This window comes from Micropterus salmoides, unplaced genomic scaffold, assembly GCF_014851395.1.
Source record: "Micropterus salmoides isolate LMB-PRFRI ecotype aquatic unplaced genomic scaffold, ASM1485139v1 Ms_hic_scaffold_21, whole genome shotgun sequence".
NCBI lineage: Eukaryota > Metazoa > Chordata > Actinopteri > Centrarchiformes > Centrarchidae > Micropterus > Micropterus salmoides.
The window spans coordinates 27043760-27064076 of NW_024041262.1; the positions used below are offsets into that span (position 1 = coordinate 27043760).

The window sequence follows — 20317 nt, forward strand, 5'->3', positions numbered from 1 at the left end:
ATGGTCTCTCCTCCTCTTCCTCGATTTGTCATTAAGGGTCTTTGTGAACCATTCTCAGTCTAGCCCCTTACCTGGAACCACTTTGCCTTGGGAGACCCTACCAGGAGCACTAGGCTCCCGACAACACAGCCTCCAGGTTCACCGGGGCACACAAACCTCTCCACCACGATAAGGTGATGGTTCCCGGAGAGTAAAGGCAACTAATTTAGCATTAATGAAAACTAAACGGACTGACATCATCAGATTCAGCTGTCACATACATTATTTTAGATACAGCAAATCCAGAATAAGGAACACCACCGCTGAGGATCTTCAGGTGAACTTGCCTGTCTTCAGGATTTGGAGATAAAGTTGACGAACAGCCAGGTCCAGTTTTCGGTCCTCTGGGCAGTCGAATATTTCAGGCTTCACTAAGTCTCTTAAAAATCATCTTAATTTGTTCAGAACAAAAGAAAATGACTTTCAAATTTCAAACTTTAAAATCAGATGATCTGTGAATCATCAAAAGATCTGCAGCTTCTAAACACAAATTTCACATTTGATACTGATTTCTTTTTTAAAAAATTATTATTATTTAAATCAAATTTTTAAATTTTTTGTCTATGTCTATTTCATTGATTTATTTATTTAAAATTTTAATATATTATTATAATAACACACACGTTAACTTTTCATTGATTTATTTATTAAATTTTCTAATATATTATTATAATAACACACACAAGTTACCTTTTCATTGATTTATTTATTAAATTTTCTAATATATTATTATACTAACACACACACGTTACCTTTTCATTGATTTATTTATTAAATTTTCTAATATATTATTATAATAACACACACACGTTACCTTTTCATTGATTTATTTAAATTTTTAATATATTATTATAATAACACACACACGTTACCTTTTCATTGATTTATTTATTAAATTTTCTAATATATTATTATAATAACACACACACGTTACCTTTTCATTGATTTATTTATTAAAGTTTCTAATATATTATTATAATAACACACACACGTTACCTTTTCATTGATTTATTTAAATTTTTAATATATTATTATAATAACACACACACGTTACCTTTTCATTGATTTATTTATTAAATTTTCTAATATATTATTATAATAACACACACACGTTACCTTTTCATTGATTTATTTAAATTTAACTTTATTTTTATCATTTTTATCAGGCTCTTTTCAGTGTTCAGTTCAGGGATTATTTCACGCTCGGACATTTGGTCCATTTTGAATAGTTTACACAATAAATGCCTTAAAGTGTGCAGATCGCCCTTAATTTCATTAACAAACACTGAATCTGGAAATGAAACAAATGAAGAACATGTGATGTAGTTTTGTTTGTTTATTACCTTAAATCCTTCAGTAAACACCATGACATATGAGAATTCATTCATTTATACATTCATTCATCCTGAAGTTGGGATGCACCCCTGAAGTTCCACATAATAAACAATAACTGAAAGAGTCATGTTCTTATAAATAAATAAATACAATAAATATTTCTAAATTAAACTCTTAAAATAGCACGGTCTAGAAATACTACGTTAACCTGCATCCTGTATTAGCATCAAAATATACTTACTTCCCACCAGTAAAAGTACTCATTATGCAGAATGGGTCATTTCAGAATAATATATATAAATGAATTATAATTATTAACTCATTCATGTGTTCATCACCTTAATGTTCCAGCTGGTAAAGGTTGTTACATGCTGCTGGACAGCTCAATCTGTAATAACACTTAAAATAACCATTTGGAGTCCAATATTTCCCTCTGAGAAGTACTGCAACAAAGCATGACATGGAAACACTGAAGTACAAGTACCTTAAAACTTTACTTATGTACATGTGGACATGTGAGTGTTGTTTTAACTCACAGTTTAAAGGTGCAGCTGGTCACCTGTCCATCATCACTGCCTCACAGACCTCAGATCTGCTTCATCATCATGAAGATCCGTCCTGTGCAGTAGTTCTCCAGGACCAACACACAGCAGATTATCAGCAGCTGATCTCTCTTTTAACACCAGGACAGGAACTTCAGCTGGCAGAGGATCCTACTGCTACAACAACTCGCTCTGCAGACAGTAGACACTGATGATAGGCTTTGATTCACAATACAGGACTGCAGCTCCTGCATCACTGTGTATTTAGTTTCATTTATTCCAACAAAGCGTGTTTCGGGCAAATCTGTTGGCATCACCTGCACTTTACACCAGAAGAAGAAACGATGCTTAACAGAGAAAAAAACAATCAAACATGCACAACAGCAACAAGGCTGAATGTTCAAGTTTTTTTATTGACTGATGCGATCTTATCTGTGTTTAACCTTCAGTCAAACCCAGAAGTAGTTCCTGTTCCTCTTCAGAGCAAACTCATTCCTTCTGACACAACACTATGTTTTTGTAGGATGTGATGATTGTGAAATGAATGAAATGTTTAAAGTAGAAAACAAATTTGTTTCATCTTTTAAATATGCTTTTAATACATAGGATGAAATGACTGTGAGGTGAAACTGTCTCTGGTTGTTCTGAACCACTGACTGTATAAACATTTCTAAATTAAACCAAAATCCCTTCAAATAGCACGGTCTAGAAATACTACGTTAACCTGCATCCTGTATTAGCATGAAAATATACTTACTTCCCACCAGTAAAAGTACTCATTATGCAGAATGGGTCATTTCAGAATAATATATATAAATGGATTATAATTATTAACTCATTCATGTGTTCATCACCTTAATGTTCCAGCTGGTAAAGGTTGTTACATGCTGCTGGACAGCTCAATCAGTAATAATACTTAAAATAACCATTTGGAGTCCAATATTTCCCTCTGAGAAGTACTGCAACAAAGCATGACATGGAAACACTGAAGTAAAAGTACCTTAAAACTTTACTTATGTACATGTGGACATGTGAGTGTTGTTTTAACTCACAGTTTAAAGGTGCAGCTGGTCACCTGTCCATCATCACTGCCTCACAGACCTCAGATCTGCTTCATCATCATGAAGATCCGTCCTGTGCAGTAGTTCTCCAGGACCAACACACAGCAGATTATCAGCAGCTGATCTCTCTTTTAACACCAGGACAGGAACTTCAGCTGGCAGAGGATCCTACTGCTACAACAACTCGCTCTGCAGACAGTAGACACTGATGATAGGCTTTGATTCACAATACAGGACTGCAGCTCCTGCATCACTGTGTATTTAGTTTCATTTATTCCAACAAAGCGTGTTTCGGGCAAATCTGTTGGCATCACCTGCACTTTACACCAGAAGAAGAAACGATGCTTAACAGAGAAAAAAACAATCAAACATGCACAACAGCAACAAGGCTGAATGTTCAAGTTTTTTTATTGACTGATGCGATCTTATCTGTGTTTAACCTTCAGTCAAACCCAGAAGTAGTTCCTGTTCCTCTTCAGAGCAAACTCATTCCTTCTGACACAACACTATGTTTTTGTAGGATGTGATGATTGTGAAATGAATGAAATGTTTAAAGTAGAAAACAAATTTGTTTCATCTTTTAAATATGCTTTTAATACACTGGATGAAATGACTGTGAGGTGAAACTGTCTCTGGTTGTTCTGAACCACTGACTGTATAAACATTACATACACATTTATATACAGTCTATGTTCTGATCCCAGTTATCACCAAACTCTGCAGCTCTGTGGAGCTTTAAAAAACAACACGTCTGTCCAGAAACAGAGTTACTCTGAATAATGCTCTGGGGCTCTGTGGCTGGTGTTGATAGATTTTCATTATTTCTTTAGTCTACTTAATGTGAGGTCCCTTTAAACAAGTCCTTTATATGTAAAATATATAAGATGTTATTATAACTAACAATTATTATTTTTTCCCCACTAACTGAGGCATGTCCCTTAATTACTACTGTTTTAATTATTCTTGGCTGTCAGGCAGTGGAGGTGGCAGTTATCATTTTTAAACACAACTACAAATGTTCCCATGTCTACCTTAATACCTTTTTTATTGTTGGAGTCTCTGCAATCCATGGATGTTGTTAGGCCTATTTTAGGGGGGCTGAAACCCTGATTGAACCAATCCACAGTGCAGTAACAGTAATTAGTGTAATTAAATAGTATTCTTTGGATCTCCGACTTATCTAATAGAGATATTACACATTTACATGAGCAGCTGGGTAGCATTTATGTCACAGCCTACAGAAGAACTCAGTCTGGTCTAAGTGAATTCCCCCCCTGCAGCGTTGATGTGTCTAAAAGCTAACATGATAGATAGCTATAGACTATATTTATATTTTTTACAACATTACATGGGCGTCGGAACCATTGTATGTGGGTGGGACTGTCCCACTTTTTAGGAACAATGATATTGGACCCACTCACTGAAATTCAGCGCCTCTGTTTGTTCACCTTTCAAAGAGTCGTCATGCTCACGTACTGTCATTAAAACCGCTTTTTAAGGGAAAGTTCATAATTTGTTTGCCTGATGCTTTTAAAGGCATCATGTAGTCTTTGTTGCAGCATTGAATTACAGTTACACTTACACTATGTTGTTAAAATAGTTAACAACATAACACTTATAACAGAGTTATCTGATATTTTTGCTAGGCTAGCTAGCTACAGTAATATCAACATTAATCAACCAGAGTTAGCAGCTCTTTGAATCCTGGTCAATGAGAGAAGCTAGCTGTGGTACCAGTGCCAAATCTGATTCAGAAATGGACTGGACAAACTTATTGTTTTCTCAATGTGTGTTGACTCAGCAGGGATGATATTACATGAGAAAGTTGATCTACAGGAGAAACATATCTGAAAGCAACACAGAATGACTGAGAGCTGCACTGACTGAAGTTCTGTTGAGTTTTAGATTTTGAACTGTCACCTGCCACCTGAATTTTGTGTTTCCCTTTACATAAATAAAAACATTTCACCATAAATTGGTGCAAACAAATCCCAAGAATGCAGGAAATTAAGTGTTTAATGCTCTAAATCTTCGGGGGGGAGGAACCCCCCAACTAATAGATTTCAGGATTCATGATAGAGACTCTATTGTCATTGTATACAAAATACAACAAAATGCAGTTTAGAGCAAAACATTGAACTTAGCAGCTTTAAAATAGCATATAAGTAATAAGCAATGACGATTTTTATAAAACAAAATTTATATATATATATAAATCCTGGAGGAGGACACACCCACATTTCTTTTGCTCCAGACGCCCATGTAACATTACAGCACATTTTGTTCAACAGAGGAGAAATGGAAGAACAAAGTATGTCTGTTGCTTTTTATTTGTTAACATCTTGGCTTCTTCACTGGTTGCTGACATAAGTGTAGTTCTAATACAGTAACAAAAGATGTGAGTGCAAAGATTTTGCAAGCGCAAGTTACGCATCCCCTGGGGGCTAAGCCCCCCCCTGTGTTTCAATCTTAGTGACGTCCCTGCTGCAATCTCTTTTACAGCTTTTTCACAACTCTAGACACAAAACTCACAACCGATGATCAAAATGCACATTTTTCAAAACTTTAACCCTTTTCTCAATTGCTTGGATACAATATACATAAAACTTTTTCAGACTATTTACAGTATTGACAGTACTGCACTGTATAGATGCAGGCCCTTGTAATTCAATTCAATTCAATTCAATTCAATTTTATTTATATAGCGCTAAATCACAAGACAGTTATCTCACAGCGCTTTTCATAAAAGAGCAGGTCTAGACTGTACTCTGTGATGCTATTTACAGAAGCCCAATAGTTCCCACCAAGAGCAGCACTAGGCGACAGAGGCAAGGAAAAACTTCCTTTTAAGAGGCAGAAACCTCGAGCAGAACCATGGCTCAGGGTGGGCGGCCATCTGCCTCGACCGGTTGGGGTGAAGGGGAGAGAGAGAGAGAGAGAGAGAGAGAGAGAGAGAGAGAGAGAGAGGGAGGGATGTAAGGAGAGAGAAAGGGGAGGGAGGCAGCCTACACAATATACACACAGAGGTACACACAGTGAAGGTGATGTTGCTATAGACTAAATGAAAAATGGTACAGATATTTATAGTAGTGTTAATGGTAACAGTCGTAATGTTAATGATTATAATAACAATAGGACTAGTAACAATAGTCGTTGCAGCAGAGGGTGTCGAGCAGGAACACGGGGGCAGCAGGTGACCCGCAGCCACAGATTCAGACTCCACAGCTCCAGAGCCAGAAACATCTGCAGGAAGTGATAGGAGGAGAGAGGAGAGGGACGAGAAAGCACAAGACTACCAGAAAGGGGAGAAGTTGTGTTAGTAACATGCAATAATGGGATGAGGTTGCATACAGAGGGAGAGAAAGTAGAGGAGAGAGGAGCTCAGTGCATCATGGGAAATTGCTTGTCCAATTCTGCCAACTCGTTCCTGATGATTGAGTGCACATTGTGGAATGAGTATATAAAGAGTTGATTGGGATCCAATTGCAAGAGCATAGTGATACGTAACAGGGAGCCAGCAGGTGATACAGGTCACAGTGGAGGTCAAGCAGTGGTGGGAGGAAGACGAGGAAGACGTGTTGGTCAAAGGAATGGCAGGGGACAGGCACCCCTTCTGAGAGGTGGTTGTGGGCCTCGTTTGAGAGGTGTGGCGGGACGCAGACCTCATATTGGACCATATAATGCAGCTCTCCTTGTCACCTTTCTTGATGAGCTCCATCAGGTTTGTAGAGCTTCCCTTCCTTAACCCGATTGAGGAATTTTTCTCCGCATGGAAATGGAAGGTTCATGACAGGCACCCTCATGAACAAGTCACTCTTCTCCAGGCCATGGATGACGCCTGCAATGACATCACAGCCTGGTTTCGCCATGCCCGAAGGTTTTTTCCAAAATGTTTGGCTAATGAAAACATCCATTGTGATGTAGATGAGAACCTGTGGCCAAATCCAACACACAGTGTTAATGACAACGTAGAAGTACAGTAATCACTCCTGTTTTGTTTCTTATAGTACAAGCAAGTAAGTTGAGGAACACTTGCTTGCTTGTATTTTGTTTTCTATTTCATAGAAATCATCAATTATTTTTGTTTTGATTCAAATAAACCTATGTTGTTATTGTACTGTAGTGTCTTGCATCAATATATTACAAACTTTGTTCAATGATTCCACTGTGTCTGTAGTATTCTCTCTACTACTGCAGTACTTTTACAGAGATGTATTTACTGTACATGTAGTACCATAATGAAACCTGTATCACCTATTTTGTTCTACAATATTTAATGATTGTATGAACAATGACACAGTGCTTGTGTGTGGGTGATCTATAGTTATGTTTCAATGGTATTTCACAGTAAATTTAAAAGTCAAGACGTTTCGTCCCTCATCCAAAGGACTTCTCCAAAGGATCTCCTTTGGATGAGGGACGAAACGTCTTCCAGTATCTTCAACCAAGTCCAGTTGCCCTTGAGTTTAACCTTCGTTGGATAACTATGACCTGGATGACTGAGAATCTTCATAGACAGCTGTTACTTTGGTTATACAAGGACTGGATGGCTCGTACCTGGTCCACTGTTCCACAGCCAGGACAGAATCTACATTCCTCAGCCAAACAATGTCCAAAGCCTTTAGCATCTCAGTCCAAATCTCATCCACAAACCAGCGTTTTGCCGCCAAGAAGTTGCTTGACTCCCTCTACCAGGAATATGGTACCAACTTCCTGGCGTCTTCAGACTTTGCCTCCTCCCCAGAGGACGTGTTGGTCGGGTTAAGGAGCTCCTCAAACTGCTCTTTCATCGCTTAACAATATCTCGAGTCGAGGTCAGCAGTTCTCATTCATCCCCGGCTGAGCACAGCCTGAGCCAAGCCCTGTTTTTGCTTCCTGAGTCGTCGAATGGCAGGCCAGAACTTTCTTGAGGCCAGTCGAAAGGCCTCCTTCTTCTGCTTGGCGGCTTCCTTCCCCGCTGGGGTCAACCATCAGGTTCTTAGATTGCTGCTGACAGGAAGCCACCTTTACAATGGAGACTTTGAACAAGGCGCACTTTCCATGTCCTCAGCTTCACCTGGGATGCGTGAGTCAAGGCCTGGCCATCAGATGCTCGTCGGCGGGTCCCCTCTAACGGCTGTAGGACGGCGCTCAGGTTTCCCTTTTCTGGGCAAGTTGCTACAGCTCCTTCTCGTCCAATTCATGTAGGGTCTTCACAATTCTGTTTTTTTTTTGCATTTATAGTGAAATATTCATATGTTGCTTATTTACTTAAGTCACACATTATTTACAGAATTAAATGTTGCAGTGTAACAGTTAGCTAACAGTAAGTTACTTTTGTAGTTTTAGCTTTGTAAACTTAATTTGGTATCAGGACAGTCACTGAATGTTGACTTAAAGGTTCAGTGTGTACATTGTGGTGACATCTAGTGGTCACGTTGCGAATTGTAACCATCAGCTAAGTCTACCGCTCTTCCCTCCCCCTTATCAAAATTGTAGCATAGCTATGGTGGCTGACACAGGACAAAAGATGGAGTCATCTGAAACAGCAGAGAGTAGCCACTCATGGAATGAGGTTTCTTTAGACAGATACAAGGTACAAGGTAGATTATTTATCATTATACAGCGCTTTGTGAAAGTCTGTAGTTTGTAGTCCCTTCATGCTACACACAGAGAACTTAACAGAAAATTAAATGTGTATTAAAATATGGTAACATATAAAATTTAATTAACTTAAAAATATATACAGTTATTTATATACAAAGGTTATTTACTAAACATACACATATCCATCCATCCACTCGTGTCCATCTTGACTGTGTTTGAGCACCAAGCATCACCTCCCTCATCTTGCCGGAGTCTAACTCGGAACACGCACTGCCAGCCGAGTGCTTTTATGAAATACAATAGAAACACAAAGTAGTTCTGATAACCAGAATTTGAACTTGTGGTAAAATGATGATGATGAACGTTTGCAATGGCATTTTGCTGTGACACTTTGTGTGTCCGGGCCTTTAGCCAGAAGACAAAGTCCCTCACAGGAGAGCTGAACGGGAGGCTGCTGCTTCCAAACTGAGAAATCACAGATCCCTCCAGGGTTTGGGTTAAGGCTGGGGAATAGTGTGAAGCTCCACATTGTTCCTAATGTCACCTGATGTACTTTTTACAGGTTTAATGTTCCTTTTAAAGTCTTCTTCAATGTTTTTTATTTCATTCATAACCATCATGTACTACAGGGCCTTTGGCAGAATAACAAGCTCATTTTAATATTACACAACAAATCATATGTTTAAACAAGAACAGGAAATGCTGGAGAATTTAAGAGGTGCGACTGCTGTGACATCACAGCGCCTTCTGTAGATATAAGTAGTGAAGTTGTGAGAGTGTGACAGACTGAAGGAGAAGCAGCAGTTTGTTTCCTCTGAAGGTGAAGCCGCAACGTCTCCTCAGTTCAACCTGCAGGTGAGTTCAGACAGGAAGCATCCAACCAGGAGACCTTACACATGTCTGATAAATCAGCTGTGTGCAGTATTATTCTCAGCTCCTCCAGGATCTCACAGAGGCTTTGGGCAGTTTTTTAACCAAAATGGCTGAATTAGCAAAACATTGAGCTGAACTTCATAAACATTTAGTCATGTTGCAATAATTTGCAATATTTAAATATTGCATTTCAATTAAAAATGTAACTGTTTTATGAACTTATATATAATCATGTGTGATACTCCCAAATACTGATGAGTTTTGGTTGAGTATGTGTTGATTCCTGAGTGACTGCAGAGAGTCTGTAGAGCTGCAGACTGTGGTTGTATGAAGTGATGGCGGTGAAGTCTGTCAACATGTCTGTAGTTTGTGATGCTGCAGAATTGTGTTTGATTTTACTGAGAGGTGACTCTAATATTCTAAAAATCCTATATTACCATGAAATAACAATTCTAAATCACAGAAAGACTTTGAACCCTGACAAATTCTATTCAACAGTCGGTGTCATGATTTGTATCTAATGCAGTTTTGTGAGGGAAGTTATTACTGTCACTCCCAGCTTAGTGTATTGGGGAGTGACGGAGCTACAACCTCAACACCAAATTTAAATTCTACTTATTCTGCATTCACATAATAATGTGTTCCATGTGAGTTCAGTGACGAAACAAATATATTGTTGCTGTATTTTCAGAGCATCAGACGGATCCACATCGGCAATTTCAGCAGAAATCTGACAATGAAGGTGAGTTTGTGAACTGATATTTTACAGATCTCAAAGTCCTGTTAAACTGTGAAGAGGCTTGTGATATCGGTAGCTTAGATGGTTGCTACAGCAACAACCCAGGCAGATAATTATTGTCAGTTAGCTCCACCTTAGAGGTGTCTTTGCCCACACCGCCATGAAACTAGAGGCCAAACTGTTAAAACAGTGTGTAAGAGTCAAAGCTCAGTCAGAACGACAACATGTGCTCTGTTCCAGCTGGTATCAGTCGTCTTCCTCCTCCTGGCTCCTCTGTTGACCAGCTGCCAGCATTTCTTCCAACCGGTGGACTGCAGTGACATCTACAAACAAGACAAGAGCCTCCCCAGTGGAGTGTACACCATCTATCCCCTTGGAGAGAGGTCTGCTGTCCAGGTACACTTCACCTTCTCTGGGACTCAGCTTCACATTTATGCTGGAATCAAAGCAGAGTTACTGAGTCAGATCAGGTGATCATGCTGTAGAGGCACAAACTCTTGCTAATAAATTCGACCAATCACAGCCCTTTGAGAGAGGAGGCATCAGGGACCGACATTCCTGCTCCCCCTGGCAGCACCAACAACAGCAGTCCTTTTTCTTTTCTCCATCCTTTCTATCTGTCTTTGTGCTGCTGTAACAGCTGAATATATAGTTTCATCTTATCTAAACACCACACCTTTTACTTTCTCTGGAGTTGATTCCAGCCAAGCCCTCTGAGAGATGCATAAAATATCTCCATGAAATATCCAACAATAGAAACTAAATAAGACAAACAGCCCACAGCCTCGTAAGTATGAACCTAATAAACAAGTTCAGACAGCTGAAGTCATTTACTACTGAATGTGTTTGTGTGTAGGTGTACTGTGACATGACGACAGAAGGAGGTCGCTGGACGGTGAGTATTACCACAGAGTGACTTTCAGTATCAGCACTTCCTGTTGGACTTTCACAATAAATGACATAGCAGTAAAAGCTTGTTGCCTGGAAACATGAGCTGTCAGGTATCTGGTGTGTTTAGCTAGTTCTCCCTCCATCCCTTCCCCCCCAGGTGTTCCAGAGGAGGATGGACGGCACCGTGAACTTCTACAGGGGCTGGGATCAGTACATGCTGGGCTTTGGTAGCGCTGCTGGAGAGCACTGGCTCGGTGAGAAACCAAACCTAACTAACACTAATATGACTTTGTGAAACTTTGTTGTGTGAATCCAGAAATGAGACTGACCAAGTTTTGTGTCTAAAGTCTAGATCAGTTGGTGTGAGAGTGTTTTAATCAATTATCTCCACGTCTGTCCAAAATGTCAAACTGTGCCCAGTGTGTACATGTATATATACAGTATGTATGTGTGTGTTTGTGTGTGTGCAGGTCTTGAGAACATCTACCAACTGACTAAGCACAGAAAATATGAGCTGCTGGTCGACATGGAGGACTTTGAGGGGAAGAAAGTGTTTGCTCGCTACTCTTCATTCTCCATCGCTTCAGAGTGTCACGGATTTAAACTGAGTGTATCTGGATTCATCAATGGAGGGGCGGGTGAGTAAGATGGGTCTTTCTACACTTCTACATCTTGAGCAGGTTGCTGCACCCCAAACTCCCCCTCTCTCTAGCTCACACACACACACACACACACATATAAATCTATATCTATATGTGTATAGATATAGATTTATTTATTTACTTCTGTGTAGTGAAGCTTCATTTAATGTAGAGTAGCTAGTAGCTTAGCTCACTACATTTTCCAAGTAGCTTGCCCAACACTGCTGGTTGCAATCTTAAAACCGCACCGCTAGTGGTCGCTGAAAACTCATAATGCCCCTTCAACACAAGTCAGAAACATTTTTCCACTGGCCGCCTCAGCAGGGGTAGAGTGACCTCTGCTGGTTGAGCTTCCACATAGCAAGTATGAATTTGTTATGAAAATTTTAATTAAATAATAATATCTAAAATATATAATTAACTTAAGCTTCATATGATACCAGTTCCCTTTTCTTAATCTGAAGTTATAGGTCAGGTCTTATAAATGTTTAATTAGTTTTAGTTGAGTTTTACTAAAAAACGTGATTTAGTCTATAATAACCTTTCTAACTACACAGTACATGAGCCTACTTTTATTTTGAAAGTTTTACCTGTTACTTTCACTTACAAAAAAGGAATAGACCGTGTGATTTTCTTACGTTTCATCCAGGTGAAACACTGAGTCGATCAGAGATCGACCTGCTGGTGACTTCAGCTGTCTGGACCATAACTGGTCTCATCAGTCTGTCTGATAGAGGACTGCAGGCTGTGAAAAGTTCAGCTGATACTTATAGATAATGCAAATTTACTAACCCTGTGGTTCTTCTGTGTGTCTGTAGGAGACTCCTTGACTTATCACAATGGACAGAAGTTCTCCACCTTTGACAAAGACCAGGACTCCTCCTCTAGCAACTGTGCCAGATCATACCTGGGGGCGTTCTGGTACAACAACTGTCACTATACAAACCCCAACGGGGTTTATCGCTGGGGGGCTGACAGCACTCTCTCTACTATTGGAGTGGAGTGGTACCATTGGAAGGGTTATGACTACTCCCTGAAGGCCATCAGCATGAAGATCCGTCCTGTGCAGTAGTTCTCCAGGACCAACGTACAGCAGAATATCAGCAGCTGATCTCTCTCCTCATTTCTTTCTCTTTGTCTCATTAAGCATGTAATCTCACAATGGGCCTTATTTTCCTGAAACTGGGCACGAGCACAATCCACCAGCAGCAGAACACCAACTCAGATTAGTCCTTTTTGTTACCATCTGTGGCTCAAAGCGGTCGCAGCTCGGCACAGCTTGGAAGAGAGGCTGAATAAATGATTAGTAGGAGGAGCACAGAATCAGCATGTGGAGCTTCATTAATGACCAATCACATGAGCTCCTCTCATCCTTTTTAAAAGCAGCAGAAAGACCAAGTGGACCAGGACGAGTCAGGCCGAGGCGTCTATGAGAAATAAAGAAGGATACGAACACAAATGTGGAACATCCCAAATATTAATATACGTTAGCAACACATCAGGATTTCAGGTCAGTTTGAGAAGTAAAATGTCACTGCACCACCTGACCTGCTCCAACAGCCTCAGCTGCACCACTCCACCTTCCACCAGTGGAAAGTCAGCTGGCTGCAGTTGAGCTGCTGCTGGATTTGTGCCAGCAGGAAAGTAGGGCCCAGAATCTTGAAATAGAAACAGATATTTAGAGTCTGATAGTGTGAAAAGCTGATAGTGACAGGTTTGAAACCCTTGTGTGAATCATTATCTGCTGTACGCTGACAATAAATAAGAAGCTGAGCATTAAGATGGTCTGATGTCTTTACTGTGTCTGCTGTTCTCTGACTCTATAGATTCCAGCAGTATAACTCATATACGACCAAAACTCACTGAATAAACTGTCGGAGAACAATAAAATCACACTTCCATTCATATATTTGCAATTAAAAATGGTGTCTCATCTCTACTGTTTTTGTAATAAAAAGTTACATCTGGTCATAGATATCGCTCCAATGTCTGGTGGCCATCTTGGAATAATTTAAACTGGATAGTCAGGCAGATAAACTAACCTCACCACAGTTTCCTCACTCGTACTCAGACTGTTATAACTCAAAACAAAGGGGTGTCACCATTATGATAAATAGAAAAACACACTTCAATCATAATACCACTACTATTGATCCAGAGGGTCAATTCATTATTGTTAACATTTCGATTCAAAATACTCCTTTATGCATTGCTAACATCTATGGCCCAAATGTTGATGACCCCTCCTTTTTTCATGCTTTCTTCAACTCACTCTCTGCTCACTCAGACACAGCTCTTATATTAGGAGGGGACTTCAACATGGTATGTAATCCAGCAGTTGACAGGTTCAGTACGGCAGGTGGTCACCGTATTTGGAAATCAATAGACATCCTTAAACAATACATGAGCGATTTTGGTCTTTGCGATGTTTGGCGTTCTCACCACCCCACCCAAAAAATAAAAACATTAGAAACTACCCTTGCTACCTCCCCACAGGAACACATGCTGAATGATCTGAGAAAATCAAAACTTGAATTAAATGAAATTATTAATAAAAAGACCCAATTTCAGTTGCAAAGACTACGCTTGGAGAACTTTGAACATGGCAATAAATCCGGCAGATTCTTAGCCAGCCAATTGAAATTGAATAAAGAAAAAATAACTATTTCTTCCTTAAAGGACTCAGCTGGGAATCTGACTTATAACCCAGAAGAAATCAACAATGCATTCAGAGATTATTATAAAAAACTTATATACATCACAAATTGACCCATCTAGCTCTAACATCGATGCATTTCTGAACAATATGGATTTGCCAAGGTTAGATGATGAACAGATCAGGGCTCTGGATTCACCTGTTTCAGTGGCTGAACTCCAGGAAGCTCTCTTACATATGCCGAATAATAAAGCCCCTGGGCCAGATGGTTTTCCCGCTGAACTCTATAAGGAACATTCTATAGGATGGTTATGCAAATTAGGGGTACTTGCAAGTTACCTCCAACAATGAACTCTGCTAATATCAGCCTGCTCCTTAAACCAGACAAAGACCCCACGCTCCCGTCCAGTTATCGCCCAATATCACTTATTAACGCAGATCTTAAAATCATCTGCGAAACCCTAGCAAGAAGGCTAGAGAAGGTCACTCCTGGTATAATACACTCTGACCAAACAGGATTTATTAAGGGCAGGCACTCCACCAACAATACACGCAGGCTACTTAATGTTATAGACTATGCCACTATTCATAACCTGGAAACTACAGTTGTTTCTTTAGATGCAGAGAAAGCATTTGACAGAGTAAATTGGAAATTTCTATTCGCTACTTTATATAAATTTGGATTTGGAAATTCTTTCATAGATTGGATTAAAATCTTATACAGTTCCCCAAGAGCTTCTGTCAAAACAAATTATCATACTTCTCCATGCTTTAGTCTCCAGAGGGGTACCAGGCAGGGTTGCCCACTCTCTACCTCGCTATTTGCTATTTTTATAGAACCGCTAGCAGCTGCTATCAGACAAAATAATAATATTAAAGGAATTCAAACAGAAAATATACACCGCAAGATAAGCCTTTATGCAGATGATGTATTACTTTTCCTCCAAAACTCACAAACTTCTCTTTCTGAGACAATCACACTTATAGATAAATTCTCATCCATCTCCGACTACTCCATTAACTGGAGTAAATCCATAGTTTTACCTGTAAAGTGTGATTTCCAGAGTATATCTACCACACTGCTAAAGTCTGGGAATATTAAATATCTGGGTGTCAATATTTCCTCCAGGCTGTCAGAACTGACATGGCTAAACTACACGCCTTTACTTAAATCAATAGAGGATGACCTTGTACGGTGGACATCATTACCTATATCACTCATGGGAAGAGTCTCCACCATAAAAATGATGGTCCTACCTAAAATCAATTACCTGTTTTCAATGTTACCCACCAAACCCTCTGCTGTCTGGTTTAAATCACTGGACTCAAACATCTCAAAATTTTTGTGGAAAAATAAACCCCCACGAATCAGTTTAAAAACTATGCAAAAAGCAAAAGACTGTGGTGGTTTAGAACTGCCAAACTTTTATCATTACTTCCTATCCAATAGACTACAATATATCTCAAAATGGATCAATCAGAGCCCCCTGGACCACTCATGGATGGACATAGAACAAACATTCTGTAAGGAAATTAAACTTTCCGATATGCCATTCATCAGTTCCAGTATCAAACGTCATACCTGCTTTAAAAGCATTAACATAGGCACTTCCTTGGCAGCTTGGTGGGAACTTCTCAAAATATCTGGGTCTTCACCTATCCCATGCAGATTTACCCCAATCTGGAATAATCCTGACATCCTGCAAAATAAGAAAACACTAAATTCCCCACTGTGGTATGACAAAGGGATAAGACATCTAGAGCATGTAATGCAAGGCACTAACTTTATTCCATTCCAGGATCTAGTGGCACAATATGGAATTAGCCATAATAGATTTCTGGAATTTCAACAGTTTAAATCCATAATTCAGGCTAGATTTAAGGATAAAATAATGGACTTGGATTTACCTCCAATGATAACAGACTTTCTTAAACTCTCGCCTCCAAAACTGTTATCAAAAGTATACATGTTACTGTTAAAAACAGATAGTTCAATCTCTCTCCCATTCTTAAAGTGGGAGACAGATCTATCCATTAGTCCAGACCAAAACTTTTGGATGCAGATATGTTTAAATACCTTTAGAATGACTACAAATCCCAATCTACAACTTATACAGTATAAAACTCTCCATAGAACACACTATACTGGACAAAGGATGTTCAGAATGGGTCTTATGCAGTCAAACATCTGCCGGAACTGCTCAGGTAACATATCTGATAGTTACATGCATGCTATGTGGCAATGTACACCTGTTCAAAAGTTCTGGCAGAAGATATGTGAAGACCTATCGATATGGCTAAGTTACCCCGTCCCAGTTTCCCCAGCACGCAGAGTGATGGGGAAACTAAGTGACATTAGTATAGAGGTTGACACATCATACATGCTTCTCACTGCCTTATGCATCGCCAAGAAAAATATCCTCATGAACTGGAAGGCCAATCACCCAATATCGGAATCACCTTATAGATCACATTAGCATGGAGAAAATGTCTGCTGTAAAAAAAAACAAATTGACACAATTCCAATCTCTCTGGTCCCCCTTGATCAACTTTATCACTTAATGGGGGTGGGTGTGTATTGCCTTGCTGGTCAGGGTCCCATACGGCTGGTAGGTGTGTCTGGGGGTGGGTTGATTCTTAGATGCATTGCGGTGCGGGCGTGGGGGACTTTTTCTATTTTATTTTAAATGTTGGTTGATGGCATGGTGTTGGCGGGGGGGGTGGTGGTGCGGCGCTCGGGATGCCTGGGGTGCGGGCTTGACGGGGGGACCGGTGTTTGCCCTGTATTCGGCGTGCAGCTGCTGCGGGGTGGGTAGCCACTCTGCTTGGGTGTCGCGCGGTTGTTGGTATCGGTGCGCGGGTGGTGATTTTGACTCGCGCGCTGTGCGGATGTGGTGGCGCTCGGTGCTTGGCTGCCTCTCTGTGTGTCCTGTGTGTGGGTCCGGGTTGGGGGGAGAGGGCGGGCGGCGGGCATGGCGGTGGGCGTTGGCAGGGGGGGATGCTTGTGGTGGGTTTCGGTCTGGTGGTGAACGTGCAGTGTGGGTCACGGTGTAGCCGTGGGTGGGGTCTGTGGTCTCTCTGGCTGCGGGGGGGATGGGGGCGGTTTGCGCCGGCTGGCATCTCTCCTGTGCAGCGCATTACTTGGCTGTTGTGTGCCGCTAGTTAGATTGGTAGCGGGGTAGAGTTGGTTGGCTCACCTGTAGGTCGTTATTGGCTTGCGTGCTTGTCGGGGGTTGGGGGCATCAGGTGCGGGCCTGGACTGGGCTGGTGTGCGGCTCTGTCCTGTGTGCATGCTGTGCATCCTGATAATTGCATTTCGGTTCTCTGAGGGGTCTGGCGACTGGTTGTTGGAGGGGTGGGGGACCGGGAAGAAGGTGGGGGGGGTGGCAGTGGGGCTGCCGGAGGGGGGCTGCCGGAGGGGTCCCGGCGAGGACGGGGGATTGTTGGACTTTGGGTTGGGGCTGCACTGACCTGCCTCGGGGGTGTGTGGGGGTCTGGGGCTCGGGGCTTTGGAGCCTCTGGGTCTGGGGCGGGTCTGCGCGCTGGGGGGGCTGGGCCTCCCTGGGCCCGTCCTGGGGATGGGCGGGGTTGTCGCTGACTCTGGGGTGCTGCCGGTGCTAGAGGGGCTCTTGCTATAAGCCCTGGGCTGGAGGGACCTGGCGTCCTCCTGCTTAGGGGGGTGGGGGACAGGACTGAATGAATGATGGGGCCAGTCAGGAATCTGGTCTTCTAGCCTCCCTATGACCTCCTTCACCTTTCCCCCTTTGGTCATGTCTCACAACATACACCCTTAGGACCCTGGGGGGCGGGCAGCCTGCAGGGCGTTTGGGGGGTGGGGCTGCTTTATTGTGGCCTCGCACTTCTTCCTCCCCCACTGCCCGCCCCTCAATTTTAATTACACATTAGACACAGATGGCTTGGGGGGTGGGAAGGGCACGATGGGAGGCTCCACTACCTGACAGTTGTGCGGTGCCTGTGTCACAACTACCCTCCAATTTTAGTTGCACCTTAGTTACCACACACCATCTTTACTCCACCATACAACACTTCACAATCCATGACATGCATCCAACACAAAACAATACATTTACAGAAGCAGGCAGAGGGGTGAAAGAGTGGGGGAGATTCTCATTGGCCTCGTGTCCTACCCCTGGCTGGGCTGGGGGACCGTTGCCCTGGTTCTCCCGCGTTATCGCTCCCTGGCGGCAGGGAGATTCCCGGCACGGCTTTCTGCTGTTCTTCCTTGGGGCGGGGTACAGCTTTCCCCGGGATATTTGGTCTGGGGTCCTTTGTGCTTTGGGGGGTTCAGGGTGTCCTGGCTTCTCGGGGTGGGGGTCTCTGCGCGGGTTGATCCGATTGCGGTTTGGTGGGCTGCAGTGGGATTGTGGGGCGATTGTCGATGCATCTTGATGCATTATGCTTTTTCCCTGGGCAGGGTCTCTGGATGGCTGCTGGGCGTTTAATTTGTGCATTGGAGTCTGGGGGAGGCATTTTCTCGTTGACTTGGAGGGACCTGTTAGCGTCCCTGTTTTGCTTCGTTGGCCTCGGATCCGTGCTTCCCCATTTCTCTGTCGGCCAGTTGTTGGACCCCTCTGGATACTGAGGTATATAGTTAGTTTTTGGGATGTGCAGTGTGGGTGCGGGGCAGGTTTGTTCTGGGTTTGTGCCTGGAGTTCTCGGCCCTTGACGGGTGGGTGGGTTGTTGGTGGCATGCAGCTGAGCTAGTTGATTTTGCCTCGTTGCTGGTTTGGCTGGTGTTGCACGGCGGCCGGGGGGCGTGCTGGGCATGGGGGATGTCGGCTGGCGCCGGCGGCCTTAGTTTTTTCCGGCAGTTGGGGGGACGGCGGACTTTTATTGGCGGGTGGACGGTGATCTGTGCGGCGCGTTTGCTGCCGGACTGGAACTTACTGCTGGTGTTTCTCTCCGCTGGCTTTCGCTGTCGTGTTGTTCCGTTTGCTCTCTCTCGTTTGCCTGACCTCGCACGCGGGATTCACCGGGGGGCTGCTGGGCATTGGGTGTCGCCGTGCTCGCGCAGTGTGCGCGTTGGGCTCGTCACTTGTGCATTGGTGTTGATGATTGCGTGGCATTTGGGCATTTTGGTTGTTCGCTGCGCGGCGGTGGGGTGCTTGGTGGGGGGGGAGCGCTGGTCTATGTTGTGTGCACGCCGCGGTCGGTCCGGGCGCTGCTCTTCCGCAGGTTACGCTTTTTGCGTTCCGTCGGCATTACGTTGTCAACTGGCATTTGGGTCGGGGTCTTCTGCGTTTGCATCGCGGTGCATCTGGGAGTCTTTGTTTTTTTTTGATTGATTTATTCTTTTTCTTTCTCCCACCCCTATTGGCTACTGGGGTTCTTGCCTGCCTGTTACAGTCGTGGCGTCCCACTCTCACTAACAACTACATTCTTTAACAGGCTTATGCGCACACGCATGTACACACACACATACAGACACATTCACCCACACGCACACAGACACAAACAAAAATTTAGTTTGTCCCTGGTAGAATTATTCCTGATGCTTTTCTTTCAATTACTTATTTAAATTAATTATTATTCCAGCTCTTGTGGCTGTGCTGTGTTGCTCATTTAGTGTGTGTGACTGTTTCTTGTTTTCATTTTTCTCTTAGTTGTCTTACTATGTCAGCTGTTTATTGCTGCTGTTCGGCTGGTTGTCTTTTACTATTATTATTATTTTTATTGTTTGTTTTTGTTTTTGTTTGTTTGTTGTTGTTGTTTTTCTCCTCCCCAAGCCCCCCTCTCTGTTCTATTGCAGGTTTCGTTGCTTTCTGCAATTGGTGTTTCCCACAGCTTTTCCCTGTTGTCCCCACCTCCATCCCCCTTCTCTTACAGGTGTTGTCCTTTCTCTGTGCTGTCTGTTTGTGCCCCCCCATCCCCGTGTCTGCCCCCCTGTCCGGCCCGGTGACAAATCAATACATAATTAAATAAATAATAAAACA

The 20317-nt window shown here is 42.4% G+C and overlaps 2 protein-coding genes and 1 long non-coding RNA gene across 3 annotated transcripts in view; 2 read left to right on the forward strand and 1 right to left on the reverse strand.

Moving 5' to 3' along the window:
- The first annotated feature begins 214 nt into the window (after window positions 1–214).
- The window catches only part of LOC119916553 (prolyl 4-hydroxylase subunit alpha-1-like), a 68814-nt gene continuing 48711 nt past the window's right edge, over window positions 215–20317 (forward strand). The window contains exon 1 of the mRNA XM_038736587.1: window positions 215–316. Coding sequence (XP_038592515.1) covers window positions 215–316 — 102 coding nt within the window. The remainder of the gene's footprint in view (window positions 317–20317) is intronic.
- LOC119915918 overlaps window positions 1255–20317 on the reverse strand; it is a 53812-nt gene continuing 34749 nt past the window's right edge. The window contains exons 2-3 of the long non-coding RNA XR_005447049.1: window positions 2969–3166; window positions 1255–2108 (exon numbers count right to left, since the gene is read on the reverse strand). This is a non-coding gene — a long non-coding RNA (uncharacterized LOC119915918). The remainder of the gene's footprint in view (window positions 2109–2968; window positions 3167–20317) is intronic.
- LOC119915900 (microfibril-associated glycoprotein 4-like) lies at window positions 9291–13487 on the forward strand. The gene is made up of 7 exons (XM_038735706.1): window positions 9291–9418; window positions 10128–10178; window positions 10416–10571; window positions 11032–11070; window positions 11224–11320; window positions 11537–11704; window positions 12526–13487. The coding sequence occupies exons 2-7, from the start codon at window positions 10173–10175 to the stop codon at window positions 12777–12779; spliced, it is 720 nt and encodes a 239-aa protein (XP_038591634.1). The 5' UTR covers window positions 9291–9418; window positions 10128–10172; the 3' UTR covers window positions 12780–13487.

What these genes read in the sequence shown, in the direction of transcription:
- LOC119915900 (XM_038735706.1), top strand. An exon ending in CAGAAGGAGGTCGCTGGACG is followed by an intron (nt 11,071 to 11,223) that starts GTGAGTATTACC and finishes CTTCCCCCCCAG; the next exon opens with GTGTTCCAGAGGAGGATGGA. An exon ending in TGCTGGAGAGCACTGGCTCG is followed by an intron (nt 11,321 to 11,536) that starts GTGAGAAACCAA and finishes GTGTGTGTGCAG; the next exon opens with GTCTTGAGAACATCTACCAA.